The 17,894-nt window shown below is 47.9% G+C and overlaps 1 protein-coding gene across 3 annotated transcripts in view; it reads left to right on the forward strand.

The window, feature by feature from the left end:
• tmem63c (transmembrane protein 63C) overlaps positions 1-17,894 on the forward strand; it is a 191,297-nt gene that overhangs the window by 155,661 nt on the left and 17,742 nt on the right. For all 3 annotated transcript variants that reach the window (XM_052030866.1, XM_052030877.1, XM_052030855.1), the window contains exons 22-23: positions 483-598; positions 8,727-8,801. In XM_052030866.1, coding sequence (XP_051886826.1) covers positions 483-598; positions 8,727-8,801 — 191 coding nt within the window. The remainder of the gene's footprint in view (positions 1-482; positions 599-8,726; positions 8,802-17,894) is intronic.

Raw genomic sequence — 17,894 nt, forward strand, 5'->3', positions numbered from 1 at the left:
GACGTGTTCGGCACAACTTTGTATGCCGAAGGGCCTGAACTGTGCTGTAGGTTTTCTATGTTTCTATGTAGGTTGAGCAGGCCAGGACTTTATTCTTTGTAGGAGACTGAGGGGTGACCTTATAGAGGTGTATAAAGTCATGAGGGGCATAGATAGGGTAATATCTATGCCTCTCATATCGTATACAGAATGAGCTGCTAGAACAAATTCTTGAAGCAGGTACAATTACGATGTTCAAAAGACATTTGGACAGATACATGGATAAGAAAGGTTTAGAGGGATTCTCTGCTATCTCCTTATATGGTTAATTGTCAATTCCTTTTGTTTGACAACACCCCGGTGAAGCAGTTGGGATTCTTTTGCTGCATTAAAGGTTTTATATAGGCCATTCACTTTGAACTGCAATTGTTAAAACAGTACTTTTGAAATGATGGAAGTTGGAAGATTTGGAGTTCTGCAGTAACTGTTGTCTTTATTTCCAGGACCAGTGCAGCCTATCACCCTCTTCACATTCGTCACATTGCTCCTCTGCATCATCTTCTCGTTGTTTGCATTCTGCATCAAAGGAGTTCACAAACTTAAGCCTCAAAACTACCAGGTAAATGGGTCACCAAATGGAATGTTGTGGGATGTAGAAGAAAGGGTGTGGCATTAGGCAGAGGGACTGGGGTAGAGTGATGGGTATTGCAGAAGGGTTAGATCTGAGTTGAGTAAGGTCAAAGATCAGCCATGGTGAAACTAATGACCTCGTTGTCAAGAACCTGTTTCCAAATACTGTTCTTGCACCTTTGAGCATGAACAAGGTCAAAAATCCATGTCCATTTGTCCCACTTGGAAATATGTCCAAATGGCAGCAGAGTCTGCAGATCCTAGGCCAGTCTCCTCACTTATTGCTGGAACTCAAGGATCCCACTGGTGGAACTAATGGAGCCACTGACTCACTGTGCCAGCAACCCAGGTTCAATCCCAACCTCCGGTGTGTTCCCCCTGTGACCGGGTGGCTTCGCACCTCCCGAAGACATTCGGGTCAGGGGGTTAATTAGCCATTGTAGATTTTCCCTGGTGTGTAGGTGAGTGGTAGAATCTGGGAACGTAGGGAGAATAAAATCAGATGAGTGTAGGACTAGTGTAAATGGGCACTTGATGGTTGGAACACTCAGTGGGCCAAAGGGCCTTTTCTGTGCTGTGTGGCTCTATGGCTCCAGCATTGCTAATTACCCTTGAATGGTGATCCACCTTCTTGAATCACTGTAGTGCTTCTGGTGAAGATGCTCCCACAGTGCTGTGGGGAGAGTTCCAGTGATAATGAAAGGACAGAGACCTGCGTCAATGGCAGGCTTGGCAGTTTCCCATAATCTGCTCCTCTTGTCCTTGGTGGTAGAGTTATAGGTTTGGGAGGTGCTGTCAGGGCAGCCTAGATGAGTCACTGCCATGTATTTTTGTAGAGGGTACACACTGCAGCCACTGTGGGCAGGTGATGGAGGGAGTGAATGTTCAGGGTGGTGGATGGGGTGTCAATCCAGCGGGATGCTTTGTCCTGGATAGTGTCGAGCTTCTTATGAGTTGTTGAAGCTGCACCATCCAGGCAAGTGGAGAGTGTTCCTCACACTCCTGACTTGTGCCTTGCAGATAGATGTTGGAAAGACCTTGGAGTAATGGGGTCACTTGCTGCAGGACACACAGGTTCTGACCTACATTTGTGCCACAGACTTTATATCATTGGTCCCTTAGGAGATGATCATCCTCAAAGATGAGGACTTGTGAAAGAAAAGTGAGCAAATGGTGCAGCAGGCCACTTGCTGGCCTCCTTTTCCTCTGTTTCTAAATGAAACGTTACACACAATGGAAAGAGCAAATTAGAGAACAGAAGTTTACGTGGCGGGACTTGTTCAAGCAGAAATTAGTAACATATGGCTTTACCTTGTGTTCTTAAGACTCTGAAGCAACAATCGTGAGCTGGAGTACAAGAGAGGAGAGAGAACTATTCCAGAAGCAGGTAGATAGAGAGTCCTTGGTATAGAAAGATTAGTGATAGTTGTACCATCTGCTCCCTGGGTCTGGCCTAATCTGAGTAATAAAAAACGAAAATGCTGGAAACACTCAGCAGGTCAGGCTGCATCTGTGGAGAGAGGACCAGAGTTAACAGATCATAGACCTTTCATCAGAACATGAAAAGCTGCTGTGTGGTCGTGGCTTCATAGTGAAAATGGCAGAAATTATGGAAAAGGAGCATTGAATGTGGAGGCTGGTGGAGTGGAAGGTGAGGACAAGGGAAACCCTGCCTTTTGTTCTGGGTAAGGCTTGTCTATGTTCTATCTCCATCTCGGGGGATAGGTTAATGATCAATAACCATCATAAGCCCACGGCTATCTTGACTACACCTCCCACTACCCTGTTCTTGTAAGGACTCCATTCCATTCTTTCCGATTCTCACACTCCATTATATCCATTATATGTTCTAATGGAGACACTTGCCACACCAATGCTTCCAATGTGTCTTCTTTTTTCCTTAACTGCAGCTTTCTCACCACTGTAGTTGACAGGTTTGTAACTCCATCTACTCCATGTAACCTAATTGTACCCTCCCCCCTTTCCTCCCACCTTCCCTTGTATCCCACTTTCCATCTCTCTTCAGTCAGTGGATAATTTCCATGATTTTTACCACCTTCAATGAGACACCATCACCAGAAACATCTTCCCCTCCCCTCCCCTCCCCTCTCAGCATTCAGAAAGAATCCTTCTCTCCATGACTCCCTAGTTCATTATTCCCACCTCACCAACTGTCCCCCCCCCCCTCTTATGCCACTCTCTCTCCCATCCAACCACAGGAGACGCAACACTTGACCTTTATTTTACCTCCTCCGTTTCACTGTCCAAGGACCTGAACACTTCTTCCAAGTTAGTATGTTGCATTTAGTACCCTACTGAATGGTAATTTTGCTGAACATTCCCACTCAATCCACAATGGTGTTCTTCATGTTCCAATTGCCTGTCACTTTAATTCTCCATCTCACTCCCATTCTGACCTATTGGACCTCCCGTCCTGATCTAACAAAGCCCAATGTAAGCTCAAGGGACACCATTGCATCCATTGAATTCAACAGCTTTGGATAACCAGCCTTCCAAGTGTGTCAGCATTGGTCAGTCCTGATGAAAGGTAGTCAACTTGAGATGTTACCTCAACTCCTCTCTCTGCATAGATGCCAGCTGACCTGCTGAATACTTCTACCTTTCTATTAGTTATAGAGTCTTAGAGAATCATAGAGTTATACAGCACTGTAACAGGCCTTCTGCCCAACTCGTCCCTGCCGACCAAGATTCTCATCTAAGCTAGTCCCATTTGCCCACGTTTGGCCCCTGTCCCTCTAAACCCTTCCTATCCATGGACCTGTCCAAATGTCTTTTAAATGTTGTTAATGTACCTGCCTCAACCACTTCCTCTGGCAGCTCGTTCCATATACCTTGTGTGAAAAGTGTGCCCCTCAGATTCCATTTAAATATTTCCATCTCACCTTATACCTATGCCCTCTAGGTTTAGATCCCCCAACCCTGGGAAAAGGACTGTGAATATTTACCCTATCGATGCCCCTCATGATTTTATAAACCTCTATAAGGTCACCCCTCAGCCTACTTCACTCCAGGGAAAACAGTCCCAGCCTATCCAGCCCTCCAGTCCCAGCAACATCCCTGTGAATCTCTTCACCCCTTCCAGCTAAATGACATCCTTCCTATAGCTGGTCGACCAGAACTGCACACAACACTTTATATTTCAGGTTTCCAGCAGCTGCAGTGTTTTGTTGCAGTTCCTTCTCCTCTCCACTCATGGGCCTCTATTTCCACCTCCCTCAGTCAGCTTCACTGCATTTAACAACCCTCCCCTCACCAGCATCACCATCACTTTTGTCATTCAGTTTCTGTTCTCTGCACCTTACATATTTGATGTTTAACACTTGCTGCTTCTGGCGAAAGGTCATTGACCTGAAACATTAAATCTCCTCTCTCACATTACTGACCTGCTAAGTCCTTCAGCATTTTTTACACTTATTCCACTCTTTGTTTCCTCACAGCATTTCCCAGCTGTTGGCACATTTACCAGGACAGGGGTCTAGTATAACCAAAGCATTACTGTGCACAAAAGGAAGCTGTTTGGCTCACAGTCCGTGCCAGCTCATTGTAGAGCAGTCCAGTCAGTAACATTCCCCTCCTCATTGTGGCCATCTAATTCCCTTTGGAAAGTCCTGATTGATCATATCCAGTATCTTCACTAATCCCACAAAGAGCCATGGATTCCTGCCTGTAATTCTCTCCCTGGTATCTCTTATTGACATTAATCCAAACCTCCCCCTGACATTATTCAAACCCATTCACCCCTGAGTAAACCTTCAACCCCACTCCTTCTCAGAGTGTCCCCTCTTTCAGTTACAGATATTTGGGTTACTGATAGAGCACAGAACAGCCCAGGTACAGGCCCTTTGGCCCACGATGTCTCTGCCAAGCATGATGCCAAATTAAACTAATCCCTTCTGCCTGCACATGATCCACACCCCTCCACTCCCTACATAGTCCATGTGCCTGTTGGAAAGCCCCTTGAATGCTTCTATTGCATTTTCTTCCACTACCATCCTTGCCCAGCCTCATTTTCTAAGAGGAGGTTGAGTGTTGCCCCTTCTCTAAGGTGCCGTTACTTCAGAAAACTTTCCTAGACACACTTAAATTCTGCCCTGTCTAATCCCTTAGAACTGTGGCAGTTCTGGTCAATATTAGGGAAGCTAAAATCACTGACTGTTACAAGCCTATTATTCCTACACCAGTTTGTGATTTCCCTACATTTGCTCTTGTAATGCCTACTGACTGTTGGGGGCCTATAGTACAGTCCCATCAAAGTGATCACCTCCTTTGTCGTTCAGGGATCTCTTGCAGGATGTTAGGGACAGATTTGTACTGGTGAGGCAGAGAAAGAATGGCAGGGTGAAGGAACCATGGATGACAAGAGAGGTGGAACATCTAGTTAGGAGGAAGAAGGCAGCATACATAAGGTGCAGGCAACAAGGATCACGTAGGTCTCTTGAGGAATATGGGGTAACAAGGAAGGAACTTAGGAAGGGGCTGAGGAGACCAAGAATGGGACATGAACAGGCCTTGGCAAGTAGGGTTAAGGAAAACCCCAAGGCATTTTCCAATTATGTGAAGAGCAGAAGGATGACGGGAGTAAAGGTAGGACCAATTAGAGACAAAGGTGGGAGGATGTGCCTGGAAGCTGTGGGTGAGGTTCTCAATGAATACTTCTCTTCAGTATTCACCAAGGAGAGGGGTCTTGATGATGCTGAGGACAGTGTTGGTAAGGGTAATGTTCTAGAGCATGTTGATATCAAGATAGAGGATGTGTTGAAGCTGTTAGAAAATATTAGAACAGATAAGTCCCCGGGTCCTGACGGAATATTCCCCAGGCTGCTCCGCAAGGCGAGGGAGGAGATTGCTGAGCCTTTGGCTAGGACCTTTGAGTCCTCATTGTCCACGGGAATGATACCGGAGGATTGGAGGGTGGCAAATGTCCCCTTATTCAAAAAAGGTAGTAGGGATAGTCCAAGGAATTATAGACCAGTGAGCCTTACGTCTGTGGTGGGCAAGCTGTTGAAAAGGATTCTTAGAGATAGGATCTATGGGCATTTGGAGAATCGCGGTCTGATCAGGGACAGCCAGCATGGCTTTGTGAAGAGCAGATCATGTCTCACAAGCCTGATCGTGTTCTTTGAAGAGGTGGCCAGACAGATTGATGAGGGTAGTGCAGTAGATGTGGTCTACATGGATTTTAGTAAGGCATTTGACAAGGTTCCACATGGTAGGCTTCTTCAGAAGGTCAGAGGGCATGGGATCCAGGGAAGATTGGCCGTGTGGATTCAGAATTGGCTTGCCCGTAGAAAGCAGAGGGTTGTGGTGGAGGGAGTGCATTCAGATTGGAGGGCTGTGACTAACGGTCCCACAAGGATCGGTTCTGGGACCTCTGCTTTTCGTGATTTTTATTAATGACTTGGATGAGGGGGTAGAAGGGTGGGTTGGCAAGTTTGCAGACGACACAAAGGTTGGTGGTGTTGTGGATAGTGTAGAGGATTGTCAAAGATTGCAGAGGAACATTGATAGGATGCAGAGCTGGGCTGAGAAGTGGGAGATGAAATTCAATTCGGAGAAGTGTGAGGTGGTACACTTTGGAAGGACGAACTCCAAGGCAGATAACAAAGTTAATGGCAGGATGCTGGGTAGTGTGAAGGAGCAGAGGGATCTAGGGGTCCATATCCACAGATCCCTGAAAGTTGCCTCACAGGTGGATACGGTAGTTAAGAAAGCTTATGGGATGTTAGCTTTCATAAGTCAAGGGATCGAGTTTAAGAGCCGCGAGGTAATGATGCAGCTCAATAAAACTGGTTAGACCACACTTAGAGTACTGTGTCCAGTTCTGGTTGCCTCATTATAGGAAGGATGTGGAAGCGTTGGAAAGGATGCAGAGTAGATTTACCAGGATGCTGCCTGGTTTAGAGAGTATGCATTATGAGGAGAGACTAAGGGAGCTAGGGCTTTACTCTTTGGAGAGGAGGAGGATGAAAGGAGACGATAGAGGTGTACAAAATATTGAGATGAATAGATAGAGTGGACAGCCAGCGCCTCTTTCCCAGTGCACCAATGCTCAATACAAGAGGGAATGGCTTTAAAGTAATGGGTGGGAAGTTCAAGGGAGATATCAGAGGAAGGTTTTTTACCCAGAGAGTGGTTGGTGCATGGAATGCGCTGCCTGGAGTGGTGATGGAGGCAGGTACATTGGTCAAATTCAAGAGATTACTAGATAAGCATATGGAGGAATTTAAAATAGAGGGATATGTGGGAGGAAGGGGTTAGATAGTCTTAGGTGAGGTTTAAGTGTTGGCACATCATTGTGGGCCGAAGGGCCTGTATTGTGCTGTACTGTTCTACGGTTCTATGTTTTCTTATTTCTAAGTTCTACCCATCTGCCCACATAGAGAGGATATCCCAGGGGTATCATCCAAAGTACTGTCTTGATGTTCTCCCTAATCAATAGTGCCATTTCCCCCTCCTCCCTGAACTCCACCTCTGTCACATCGGAAGCATCAGCATCCATGAACATTGAGCTGCCAGTCCTGCCCATCCCTCAACCATGTTTCCGTAGTGGCTGTGATATCACAATCCTATGTGCTGATTCATGCTCTGTTCATCTGCCTGACCTGTGAGGCTTCTGGCATTAAAGTAAATTCAGTTTAACCTATCAGACCTTGCACACTTCTTGTCTTGCCCCTGTCTGTCCTCTCTACTGGACTTGCTTGCTTTAACCTCTGTATTTGCTTCAACTTTCTCATCGGTGACATTACTTTGTCTCAGCTCCCACGAGACTAGTTTTAACCCTCCCTAGTAGCACAATGAAATCTCCCCAGAAGGATATTCATCCACCTCAAATTCAGATGCAACCCGTCCATCTTGTACACATCACTTTTGCCCCAGAAGAGCTCCTAATCGTCCAAGTAGCTGAAGCCATCCCACCTGCACCAGCTCCTCAGCCACGCATCCATCTGCCCTGTCCTCCGATTCATACCCTCACTACTGCATGGCATAGTAACTCCTTATAGTCACTTTGCAGGACTTTATCTCCCTTCCTGCCTACGTTGTTAGTACTAATATGGACCAAGATTTCTGGCTGCTCACCCTACCCTTTCAGAATGTTCTGTGCCCACTCGGAGACATCCTTGACCCTGACACCAGGGAGGCAACACACCATCCTGGTGTCTCACTCACGGCCACAGGAACGCCTGTCTGTGGCCCTGACTAACAAGGCAGGCACGGTAGTGTAGCAGTTAGCATAATGCTATTACAGTCCCAGTGACCCAGGTTCAATTCCGGCTGCTGTCTGTAAGGAGTTTGTACGTTCTCCCCATGGGTCTGCATGGGTTTCCTCCGGGTGCCCTGGTTTCCTCCCACATTCCAAAGGCGCACAGGTTAGGAAGTTGTGGGCATGCTATGTTGGTGCCGGAAGCGTGGCGACACTTGTGGACTGCCCCCAGAACACTCTACACAAAAGATGCATTTCACTGTGTGTTTCGATGTACACGTGACTAATAAAGATATCTTATTCTCACTATCCCTCGCCTAGACCTTGCCGTACCTTTGCTGTACAACAGAGCCAGACATGGTGCCACTGATCTGTCTGCTGCTGTTGGTATTCCAACCCCCCCCCCCCCCCCCACCGCACCCCCCCAACCCTATAGTGTCCAAAACGGTATACCTGGGAACAGCCACGGGGAATTCCTGCACACCCTCCCTGCCTATCCGTCCTGATGGTCACCCATCTAGCTGAGTGAACCTTTAGAGTGACACCTCCCTGAAACTCTCTGCTCAGCCCAGCTGCTGTTCCAACTGATTCATGTGGTCTGAGAGGAACTACAGTTGGACACATTTCCTTCAGGTTTTGTCCAGTGACAGTAGACGTCCCTCTGATCTCCCACATCTCACAGGAGAAGCACACCACTCCACTCACTGCCATTTCTACCTCTGTAGTTAGTACTGCGTTCAAAGAAAGAAAAAGGAGTGACCTTGCCTTGATTTGCTGTACCTTGTCACTGCTCAGCCTCCTCGCACTCTGCAATTACCACCTCCAAACACTAACCCCAATTGCGGTCCAAGTCTGATTGTGTTGAGGTCTGATTTTGATTCTGCTTTGTCCTCAGCTGGCGGAGCCTCAGCCGGACTGTATGTTCGTGGACGGAGAACAGAGTAGTGTGTCCTCCACACCGAATTCCAATGTAAGTGAAAGAACGATAGGGGAGGTGAGGGCTGGAGTGATAACTGACAGGCAAGCTTCTCCTTCAAGTGCAACTTTGGTATCATGCTGGCTCACTCAGTGCGTGTTTACAGTTCCTTGTGACTTCCCGTGGATGCAGCTGGCCAGCATCCAGGCTGAATTTTGGATTGCACTTACTCAAGGTCGTGTCCTCCTCATGAGTGACCCTTTGCCTGGCTCAGGGCTCCCAGATCGCGAATACATTCAGAAAATGCTGGAAATACTGAGCAGGTCAGGCCACATCTGTGGGAAGAGAAACAGAGTAAATGTTTCAGGTTGAGACCCTTCGCCAGAAGTGGGAAGGAAACAAAGGAGACTTGTTCAACTGAGTTGGAGAGAGGGCATCTTTCTAACCTATCAGAGATATCCCCCCTCCTCCACTCTCCCTGCAGCTTAACATACGAACACAAAACGGGAGCAGGAGGAGGCCACTCGGTCCATCAAACCTACCCCACCATACAGGATGATCATGGCTAATCTATGCTGGCCTCTTCTCTGCCAGATCCGCACAACCCTCAACTTCTCGATCTTTCAAACATTTATCTATCTCTACAGAAACAAAGGACTGCAGATGCTGGAATCCAGCTGAAAAACACGATGATGCTGGAAGAACTCAGCAGGCCAGGCAGCATCCATGGAGAAAAGCAGGCGGTCAACATTTTGGGGCAGGACCCTTCCTCAGGACTAAAGATAGGAAAAGGGGAAGACCAATATATAGGAGGAAAATAGCAGAGCAGTGATAGGTGGACAGAAGAGGGGAGGGGGGGGGTGGGTACAAGGTGGTGATAGGCAGATGCAGGGGAGGGGAGAGCAGATCCAAATGGGTCAAAGGTAAGAAGAGAAAGGGGAGAAAAAGGAAGTAGAAAAAAGAGAGAGGCTGGGAAAGGGAAGAAGAGAAGAAGCCTGGTGTGGGGTGGGGGTGGAAATTACTTAAAGTGGGAGAATTCAATGTTCGTGCCGTCAGGCTGCAAGGTTCCAAGGTGGAAAACGAGGTGCTGTTCCTCCAGTTTGCGCTTGGAATTCTCCTGGCAGTGGAGGAGGCCGAGGACTGACATATCAGTGATAGTGTGGGAGGGGGAGGTGAAGTGACCGGCAACGGGGAGATGCAGATCGCGGTTACGGACAGAGCGCAGGTGTTCTGCGAAACGGTCACCTAGTCTGTGTTTGGTCTCACTGATGGAGAGGAGACCACACTTGGAGCACTGAATGCAGTAGATGACATTAAGGGAAGTGCAGGGGAATCTCTGTCTCACCTGAAAGGACTGTTTTTGGTCCTTGGATGGAGATGGTGTAGGGGCAGGTGTTGCACCTATGGCAGGGGCAGTGGAAAGTTCCCGGGGTGGGAGCGGGATGGGTGGGGACGGGTGGGAGCGGTATGGGTGGGGGGAGGAGTGATCTAGGGAGTCGTGGAGAGAGCGGTCCCTGCGAAAAGCAGAAAGGGGTGGGGAGGGGAAGATACACTTGGTAGTGGGGTTCCATTGGAGATGGTGAAAGTGGCGGAGAATGATGTGTTGGATATGTCAGCTGGTGGGATGAAATGTGAGGACAAGGGTCTGGGAGGGGTGGGGATGAGAGCAGAGGTGCGGGAAATGGCAGAGATACTGGTGCAAGCTCTCTAAACCACAGTCGGGGGCAAGTCCCGGTTAGAAAAGAAGTTGGACATCTTAGATGTCCTGGAGTGGAAAGCCTCATCATGGGAGTAGATGCGGCGGAGGCGGAGAAATTAAGGAAAAGGGTTAGCGTCCTTGTAAGAGACAGTGTGGAAGGAGCTGTAATTGAGGTAGCTGTGGGCGTCAGTGGGTTTATAGAAGATGTCAGTGGATAAGGAATCTTCTGAGGAGAAGGAGCGAGAGGTGTCAGAGATAGTCCAAGTGAATTGGAGAGCAGGGTGAAAATTTGTGGCGAAATTTATGAAACTGTCGAGTTCTGCACGGGCATAAGAGGTGGCACCAATGTAGTCGTCAATATAGCGGAGAAAGAGGACAAATTTTCTTCTCTTCCATGCTTCTTCTCTTCTTCCCATCCCTAGCCTATCTCTGTTTTTTCTACCTCTTTTTTCTCTCCTTTCTCTTCTTACCTTTGACCCATCCCCTGGTGGATCTGCTCTCCCTTCCTCCCCCGCACTTGCCTATCACTTTTTTACCTGCATCACCACCCTGTGCCCACCCCACCTCCCCTCTTTTGTCCACCTATCACTGCTCTGCTTTTCCCTCCTATGTATTGGGCTTCCCCTTTTCCCATCTTCAGTCCTGAAGAAGGGTCCTGACCCAAAACATTGACCACCTGCTTTTTTCCATGGATGCTGCCTGGCCTGCTGGGTTCCTCCAGCATCAGCGTGTTTTTCATTTATCTATCTCCGCCTTAGATATATCAATAGTGGACTCAGCCCAATACATCACGGGCACATCCCTCCCCACTATCGGTAGTATCTATATGAGGCGCTGCCTCAAGAAGGCAACATCCATCATCAAAATCACCACCATCCGGGCCATGCCATCTTCTCACAGCTGCCATCGGGCAGGAGGTAAAGAAGCCTGAACAGCTACTTCCCTTCAACCATTTGGTTCTTGAACCAACCTGCACAACCCCAATCACTACCTCAGTACAGCAACACTATGACCACTTTAATCAATTTGTACTACAGTGGACCTTTTCTGTTCTAATTGTGTTCTTTCTTGTAAAAATTGTGTAATTTATGTTTTTCTTGTGAATGCTGTGTATCTGATGCTCTGTGCCTGTGATACTGCTGCAGGTGAGTTTTTCATTGCACCTGTGCACACATGGACGTGTGCAGATGACAATAAACACGACTTTGACTATGATCTAATGATCTTGCCTCCACCACCCTCAGGGACAGAGAATCCCAGAGATCCATCACTGAAAGAAAAGGAATCTAGGAGAGATGGAAAGGTGATGGCTAACTGGCAGGTAGATGGTGGTCCACTCCTCTGTTCCTGCTGGGCTCCTGAAGGCGGACTCAGTGACACCTTAAATGTTTCTTTAGCAATCATGGGCCCAGGATTCCCAGGAATCAGTGGGGATGTTGTGTGTTTTCAAGGAGACTTTGGGAACACCTTTGAACTTTTCAACCGTCACATGGTCATGCCTTCCCATGACGGGGATCAGAATCGAGTATCTACTTGGAGTCTGGTGTAACCCAAGTGAATGATGCAGCCTTCCCAGTGGAACCACATCAGTGTAACCAGGGCCTCAACGCAGGCCTCTGAAGTTGGTGCATTTGTCCTGCATGGACTTGCAGGATTTTGTGTGACGTTGGGCAGTTCTCCCTTGCTTTGAGTGGTTCCTCAGAAGCATACAGGAGTGCAGTATCACTGTGCCTGCTAAACCATGAGTTTTGTGCCATATTTGAGGCATTGGATGTGGTGGTAAATTTCATCATCAGTCTGCCTTTGCCAAGAGGTGGCTCCTGAGATGTGGGAAGCAGTCCACGTTTTCTCCGGTCTCTCGGTGAATCTTTATTGTTAGAGGGCAGTGTTGTATTTTTACAGAATACCACTGACATTTTCTCCACAAAATCCTCCAAATTCACTGAAAGAATGAATAACCCAAATCAGCTTCCTCTCCTCGGCCAACATCTGGTCAGGCAGAGTGAGGAGGTGATAGAGAGGAGTAATAGGCAGGTGGTCACGCGGGGACAATAGGAATCAGGCAATTGGGTTACAGTCAGGAGGGGGAAGGGGAAGGGGAAGAGACAGGTACTAGAGAGTACCCCTGTGGCTGTACCCACCTGACAATAAGTACTCCTGCTTGAGTACTGTTGGAGGAGACAGCCCTACCTGAGGGAAGCAATAGTGGCAGTGTCTCTGGCACAGAGCCTGGCCCTGTGGCTCAGATGGGTAGGGAAGGAGTGAGGAGGGCACTAGTGATAGGGGACTCTATAGTTAGGTGGGCAGACAAGCGATTCTGTGGACGCAGGAAAGAAACTCGGAAGGTAGTTTGCCTCCCAGGTGCCAGGGTCCGGGATGTTTCTGATCGCGTCCAAGATATCCTGAAGGGGGAGGGAGAACAGCCAGAGGTTGAGGTACATATTGGTACCAATGACATAGGTAGGGAAAGGAATGAGGTCCTGAAAAGAGACTATAGAGAGTTAGGAAGGAAGTTGAGAAGCAAGACCTCGAAGGTAGTAATTTCTGGATTACTGCCTGTGCTAAGCGACAGTGGGTATAGGAACAGAATGAAGAGGAGGTTAAATGCATGGCTGAGGGATTGGAGTAAGGAGCAGGGATTCAGATTTCTGGATCACTGGGGCCTCTTTTGGGGCAGGTATGACCTGTTCAAAGAGGACGGGTTGCCCTTGAATCCCAGGGGGACCAACATACTGGCGGGGAGGTTTGCTAAGGCTACTGAGGAGAGTTTAAACTAGAATTGTTGGGGGGTGGGATCCATATTGGAGAGATTGGGGAGGAGGTGTTTGGCTCTCGAGTGGAGGAGGCTAGGAGTGGGTGCCGTGGGTAGGTGATAGAGAAGGGACGTGTTCAGACAGGCTTGAAATGTGTCTATTTTAACGCAAGGAGTGTTGTGAACAAGACGGATGAGCTTAGAGCTTGGACTGATACTTGGAGCTATGATGTGGTGGCCATTACGGAAACTTGGATGGCTCCGGGGCTGGAATGGTTGATTCAAGTGCCAGGTTTTAGATGTTTCAGGAAGGACAGGGAGGGAGGCAAGAGAGGTGGAGGGTGGCACTGTTGATCAGAGATAGTGTCACGGCTGCGGAAAAATGGACGTTGTGGAGGGATTGTCTACGGAGTCTCTGTGGGTGGAGGTTAGGAACAGGAAGGGGTCGATAACTGTGCTGGGTGTTTTTTATAGGCCGCCCAATAGTGACAGAGTTATGCAGATAGGGAAGCAGATCCTGGAAAGGTGTGAGAATAACAGTTATGGTGATGGGGGATTTTAATTTCCCAAACATCGATTGGCATCTCCAGACAGTGAGGGGTTTAGATGGGGTGGAGTTTGTTAGGTGTGTTCAGGAAGGGTTCTTGACACAGTATGTAGATAGACCTACAAGAGGAGAGGCTGTGCTTGATTTGATATTGGGAAATGAACCTGGTCAGGTGTCAGATCTCTCAGTGGGTGAACATTTTGGTGATGGTGATCATAATTCTATCTCCTTTACGTTAGCACTGGAGAGGGATAGGAACAGACAGACTAGAAAGGTGTTTACTTGGAGTAAAGGGAATTATGAGGCTCTCAGGCAGGAAATTGGAAGATTAACTTGGGAACAGATGTTCTCTGGGAAAAGTACGGAAGATATGTGGCAAATATTCAGGGGGTATTTGTGTGGCGTTCTGCATAGACATGTTCCGATGAGACAGGGGAGTCATGATAGGATACAGGAACCGTGGTGTACAAAGGCTATAATAAATCTAGTCAAAAGGAAAAGAAAAGCTTACAAAAGGTACAGAGAGCTAGGTAATGTTAGAGATCTGGACGAGTATAAGGCTAGTGGGAAGGAGCTTAAGAAGGAGATTAGGAGAGCCAGAAGGGGACATGAGAAGGCCTTGGCGGGCAGGATCAAGGAAAACCCCAAGGCATTCTACAAGTATGTGAAGAGTAAGAGGATGAAATGCGAAAGGATTGGACCTATCAAGTGCAGCAGTGGGAAAGTGTGTATGGATCCGGAAGAAATAGCGGAGGTACTTAATGAATACTTTACGCAAGTATTCACCACGGAAAAGATCTGGGGGATTGTAGTGGGGACTTGCAGTGGCCTGAAAAGTTTGAGCGTGTAGATATTAGAAAAGAGGATGTGCTGAAACTTTTGGAAAGCATCAAATTAGATAAGTCGCCGGGACTGGATGAGCTGTACCCCAGGTTGCTGTGGGAGGTAAGGGAGGAGATTGCGGAACCTCTGACAATGACCTTTGTGTCGTCAATGGAGACTGGAGAGGTTCCAGAAGATTTGAGGGTTGCAGATGTTGTTCCCTTATTCAAGAAGGGCAGTAGGGATAGCCCAGGAAATTATAGACCAGTGAGTCTTACCTCAGTGGTTGGTAAGCTGATGGAGAAGATCCTGAGAGGCAGGATTTATGAACATTTGGAGAGGTATAATATGATTAGGAATAGTCAGCATGGCTTTGTCAAGGGCAGGTCCTGCCTTACGAGCCTGATTAAATTTTTTTGAGGATGTGACTAAGCACATCGATGAAGGGAGAGCAGTAGATGTAGTGTATATGGATTTCTGCAAGGCGTTTGATAAGGTACCCCATGAGAGGCTTATGGAGAAGATGAGGAGACATGGGATCCAAGGGGACATTGCAGTGTGGATCCAGAACTGGCTGGCCCACAGAAGGCAAAGAGTGGTTGTTGAGGGGTTGTATTCTGAGTGGAAGTCAGTGACCAGTGGTGTACCTCAGGGATCTGTACTGGGACCCTTACTATTTGTGATTTTTATAAATGGCCTGGATGAGGAAGTGGAGGGGTGGGTTAGTATGTTTGCAGATGACACGAAGGTTGGGGGTGTTGTGGATAGTTTGGAGGATTGTCAGAGGTTACAGAGGGACATAGATAGGATGCAGAGTTGGGCTGAGAAGTGGCAGATGCAATTCAACCCAGATAAGTGTGAAGTGGTTCATTTTGGTAGGTCAAATATGTTGGTGGAATATAGTCTTAATGGTAAGACCCTTGGCAGTGTGAAGGATCAGAGGGATCTTGGGGTCCGAGTCCATAGGACGCTCAAAGCGGCTGCGCAGGTTGACTCTGTGGTTAAGAAGGCATATGGTGTATTGTCCTTCATCAGTCGTGGAGTTGAATTTAGGAGCCGTGAGGTATTGTTGCAGCTACAGAGGTCCCTGGTCAGACAGTAGTATTGTGCTGTTCTGGTCGCCTCACTACAGGAAAGACGTGGAAGCCATAGAGAGGGTGCAGAGGAGATTTACAAGGATGCTGCCTGGGATGCGGAACATGCCTTATGAAAGCAGGTTGAGGGAACTCGGCCTTTTCTCCTTGGAGAGATGGAGGATGAGGGGGGACCTGACTGAGGTGTATAAGATGATGAGAGGTATTGATAGGGTAGATAGAGGCTTTTCCCCAGGGCTGAATTGATGGCCACAAGAGGACATAGGTTTAAGGTGCTGAGGAGTAGACATAGAGGAGATGTCAGGGGTAAGTTTTTTACTCAGAGAGTGGTGAGTGCGTGGAATGGGCTGCCGGCAATGGTGATGGAGACTGATACAATAGGGTCTTTCAAGAGACTGTTAGATAGGTATATAGAGCTGAGTAAAATAGAGGGCTATGGGTAAGCCTAGTAATTTCTAGGTTAGGGACATGTTCGGCACAGCTTTGTGGGTCGAAGGGCCTGAATTGTGCTGTAATTGTTCTATGTTCTATGTTCTATCCACGACAATTAAGGCTCCATTTTCAGCCGGCTACACTGGGCAGGGCCACGGCATCCACCTGCCTATAACCAGATCCCAAAACAGACAATGCAGTTACAAAAACCTCTCAGCAGCATCCATGGAAAGAGAAACGGCTGAGGTTTCTGATGAACTGAAACATCAATCTTCTCTCCCTACAGATGACACCTTCAACCCTTTCGCTCCTTTCGGTGGCCACTTGCAGTTTGCTTTCTGTGATAACTCCTTGCTCAGAATTCAAGGGTTCTGTGGATTCACTTGCTCTGATTTCTAAAGATGTGTTTTCATGGTGGCTGGTTGTTCTGGATGATACCGATCTGTTAAACTAACATCAGTGGTAGGGAAAATGCTGGGACCTATAATGATGGATGTAATAACAGACATCGTGAAAGCAATAATAGGAGTGAGCAGAGTCGTAGAACATAGAACGGAACAGCACAGTACAGATACCTGTTATCTGTTATAAATTTTTAAGTAGGAAAAAACTAGGTAGGGAAAGAATTAGTTCAGATGGAGGACATGGTGGTGTGCTGCAGCTGCCTGATGTGGGAGCTCGTGGACCTTGCTGTGGCACACGATGAGCACGTCTGCAGTAAGTGCTTGAGGCTGGAGGAACTTCGGCTCAGAATTGATGAGCTGGAGTCGCAGCTTTAAACACTGCGAAGCATCAGGGAGGGAGAGAGTTATGTAGATGCTGTGCAGTGGGAGACAGTCACCCTCCCTTAGAACCATAGAACCATAGAACCATACAGCACAAAACAGGCCCTTCAGCCCACCGTGTCGTGCCGTCCATCAGACCACCCTCACACTACCTAACCCCTTCCTCCCGCATATCCCTCTTATCTCACGTTCCTCCATATGCCTATCCAACAAGCTCTTGAACCTGTTCAATGTATCTGCCTCCACCACCACCCCAGGCAGTGCATTCCATGCACCAACCACTCTCTGGGTGAAAAACCTCCTTCTGACATCTCCCCTGAACCTCCCACCCATAACCTTAAAGCCATGACCTCTCGTCTTGAGCATTGGTGCCCTGGGAAGGAGGCGCTGACTGTCTATCTATTCCTCTCAATATTTTCTATCATGTCCTCTATCATGTCTCCTCTCATCCTCCTCCTTTCCAGTGAATAAAGCCCTAGCACCTTAAGCCTCTCCTCATATTCAATACCCTCCAATCCAGGCAGCATCCTGGTAAATTTCCTCTACACCCTCTCCAACGCCTCCACATCCTTCTTATAATGAGGCAACCAAAACTGAACACAGTACCCTAAGTGTGGCCTAACTAGAGTTTTGTAAAGCTGCATCATCACCTCGCGGCTCTTAAACTCAATCCCGCGATTTATGAAAGCCAACATCCCATTGGCCTTCTTAACTGCTCTTTCCACCTGTGAGGCAACTTTCAATGAACTGTGAATATGAACCCCCAGATCCCTCTGCTCCTCCACACTGCCAAGTACCTTGCCATTTACCCAGTACTCTGCCCTGGAGTTTGTCCTTCCAAAGTGTATCACCTCACACTTCTCCGGATTGAACTCCATCTGCCACTTGTCAGCCCAGCTCTGCATCCTATCAATATCCCTCTGTAAGCTCCGACGGCCCTCCACACTATCCACAACACTGCCTATCTTAGTGTCGTCCGCAAACTTACTAACCCAGCCCTCCACCCCCTCATCTAA

Source organism: Pristis pectinata, chromosome 1 (assembly GCF_009764475.1).
Source record: "Pristis pectinata isolate sPriPec2 chromosome 1, sPriPec2.1.pri, whole genome shotgun sequence".
NCBI lineage: Eukaryota > Metazoa > Chordata > Chondrichthyes > Rhinopristiformes > Pristidae > Pristis > Pristis pectinata.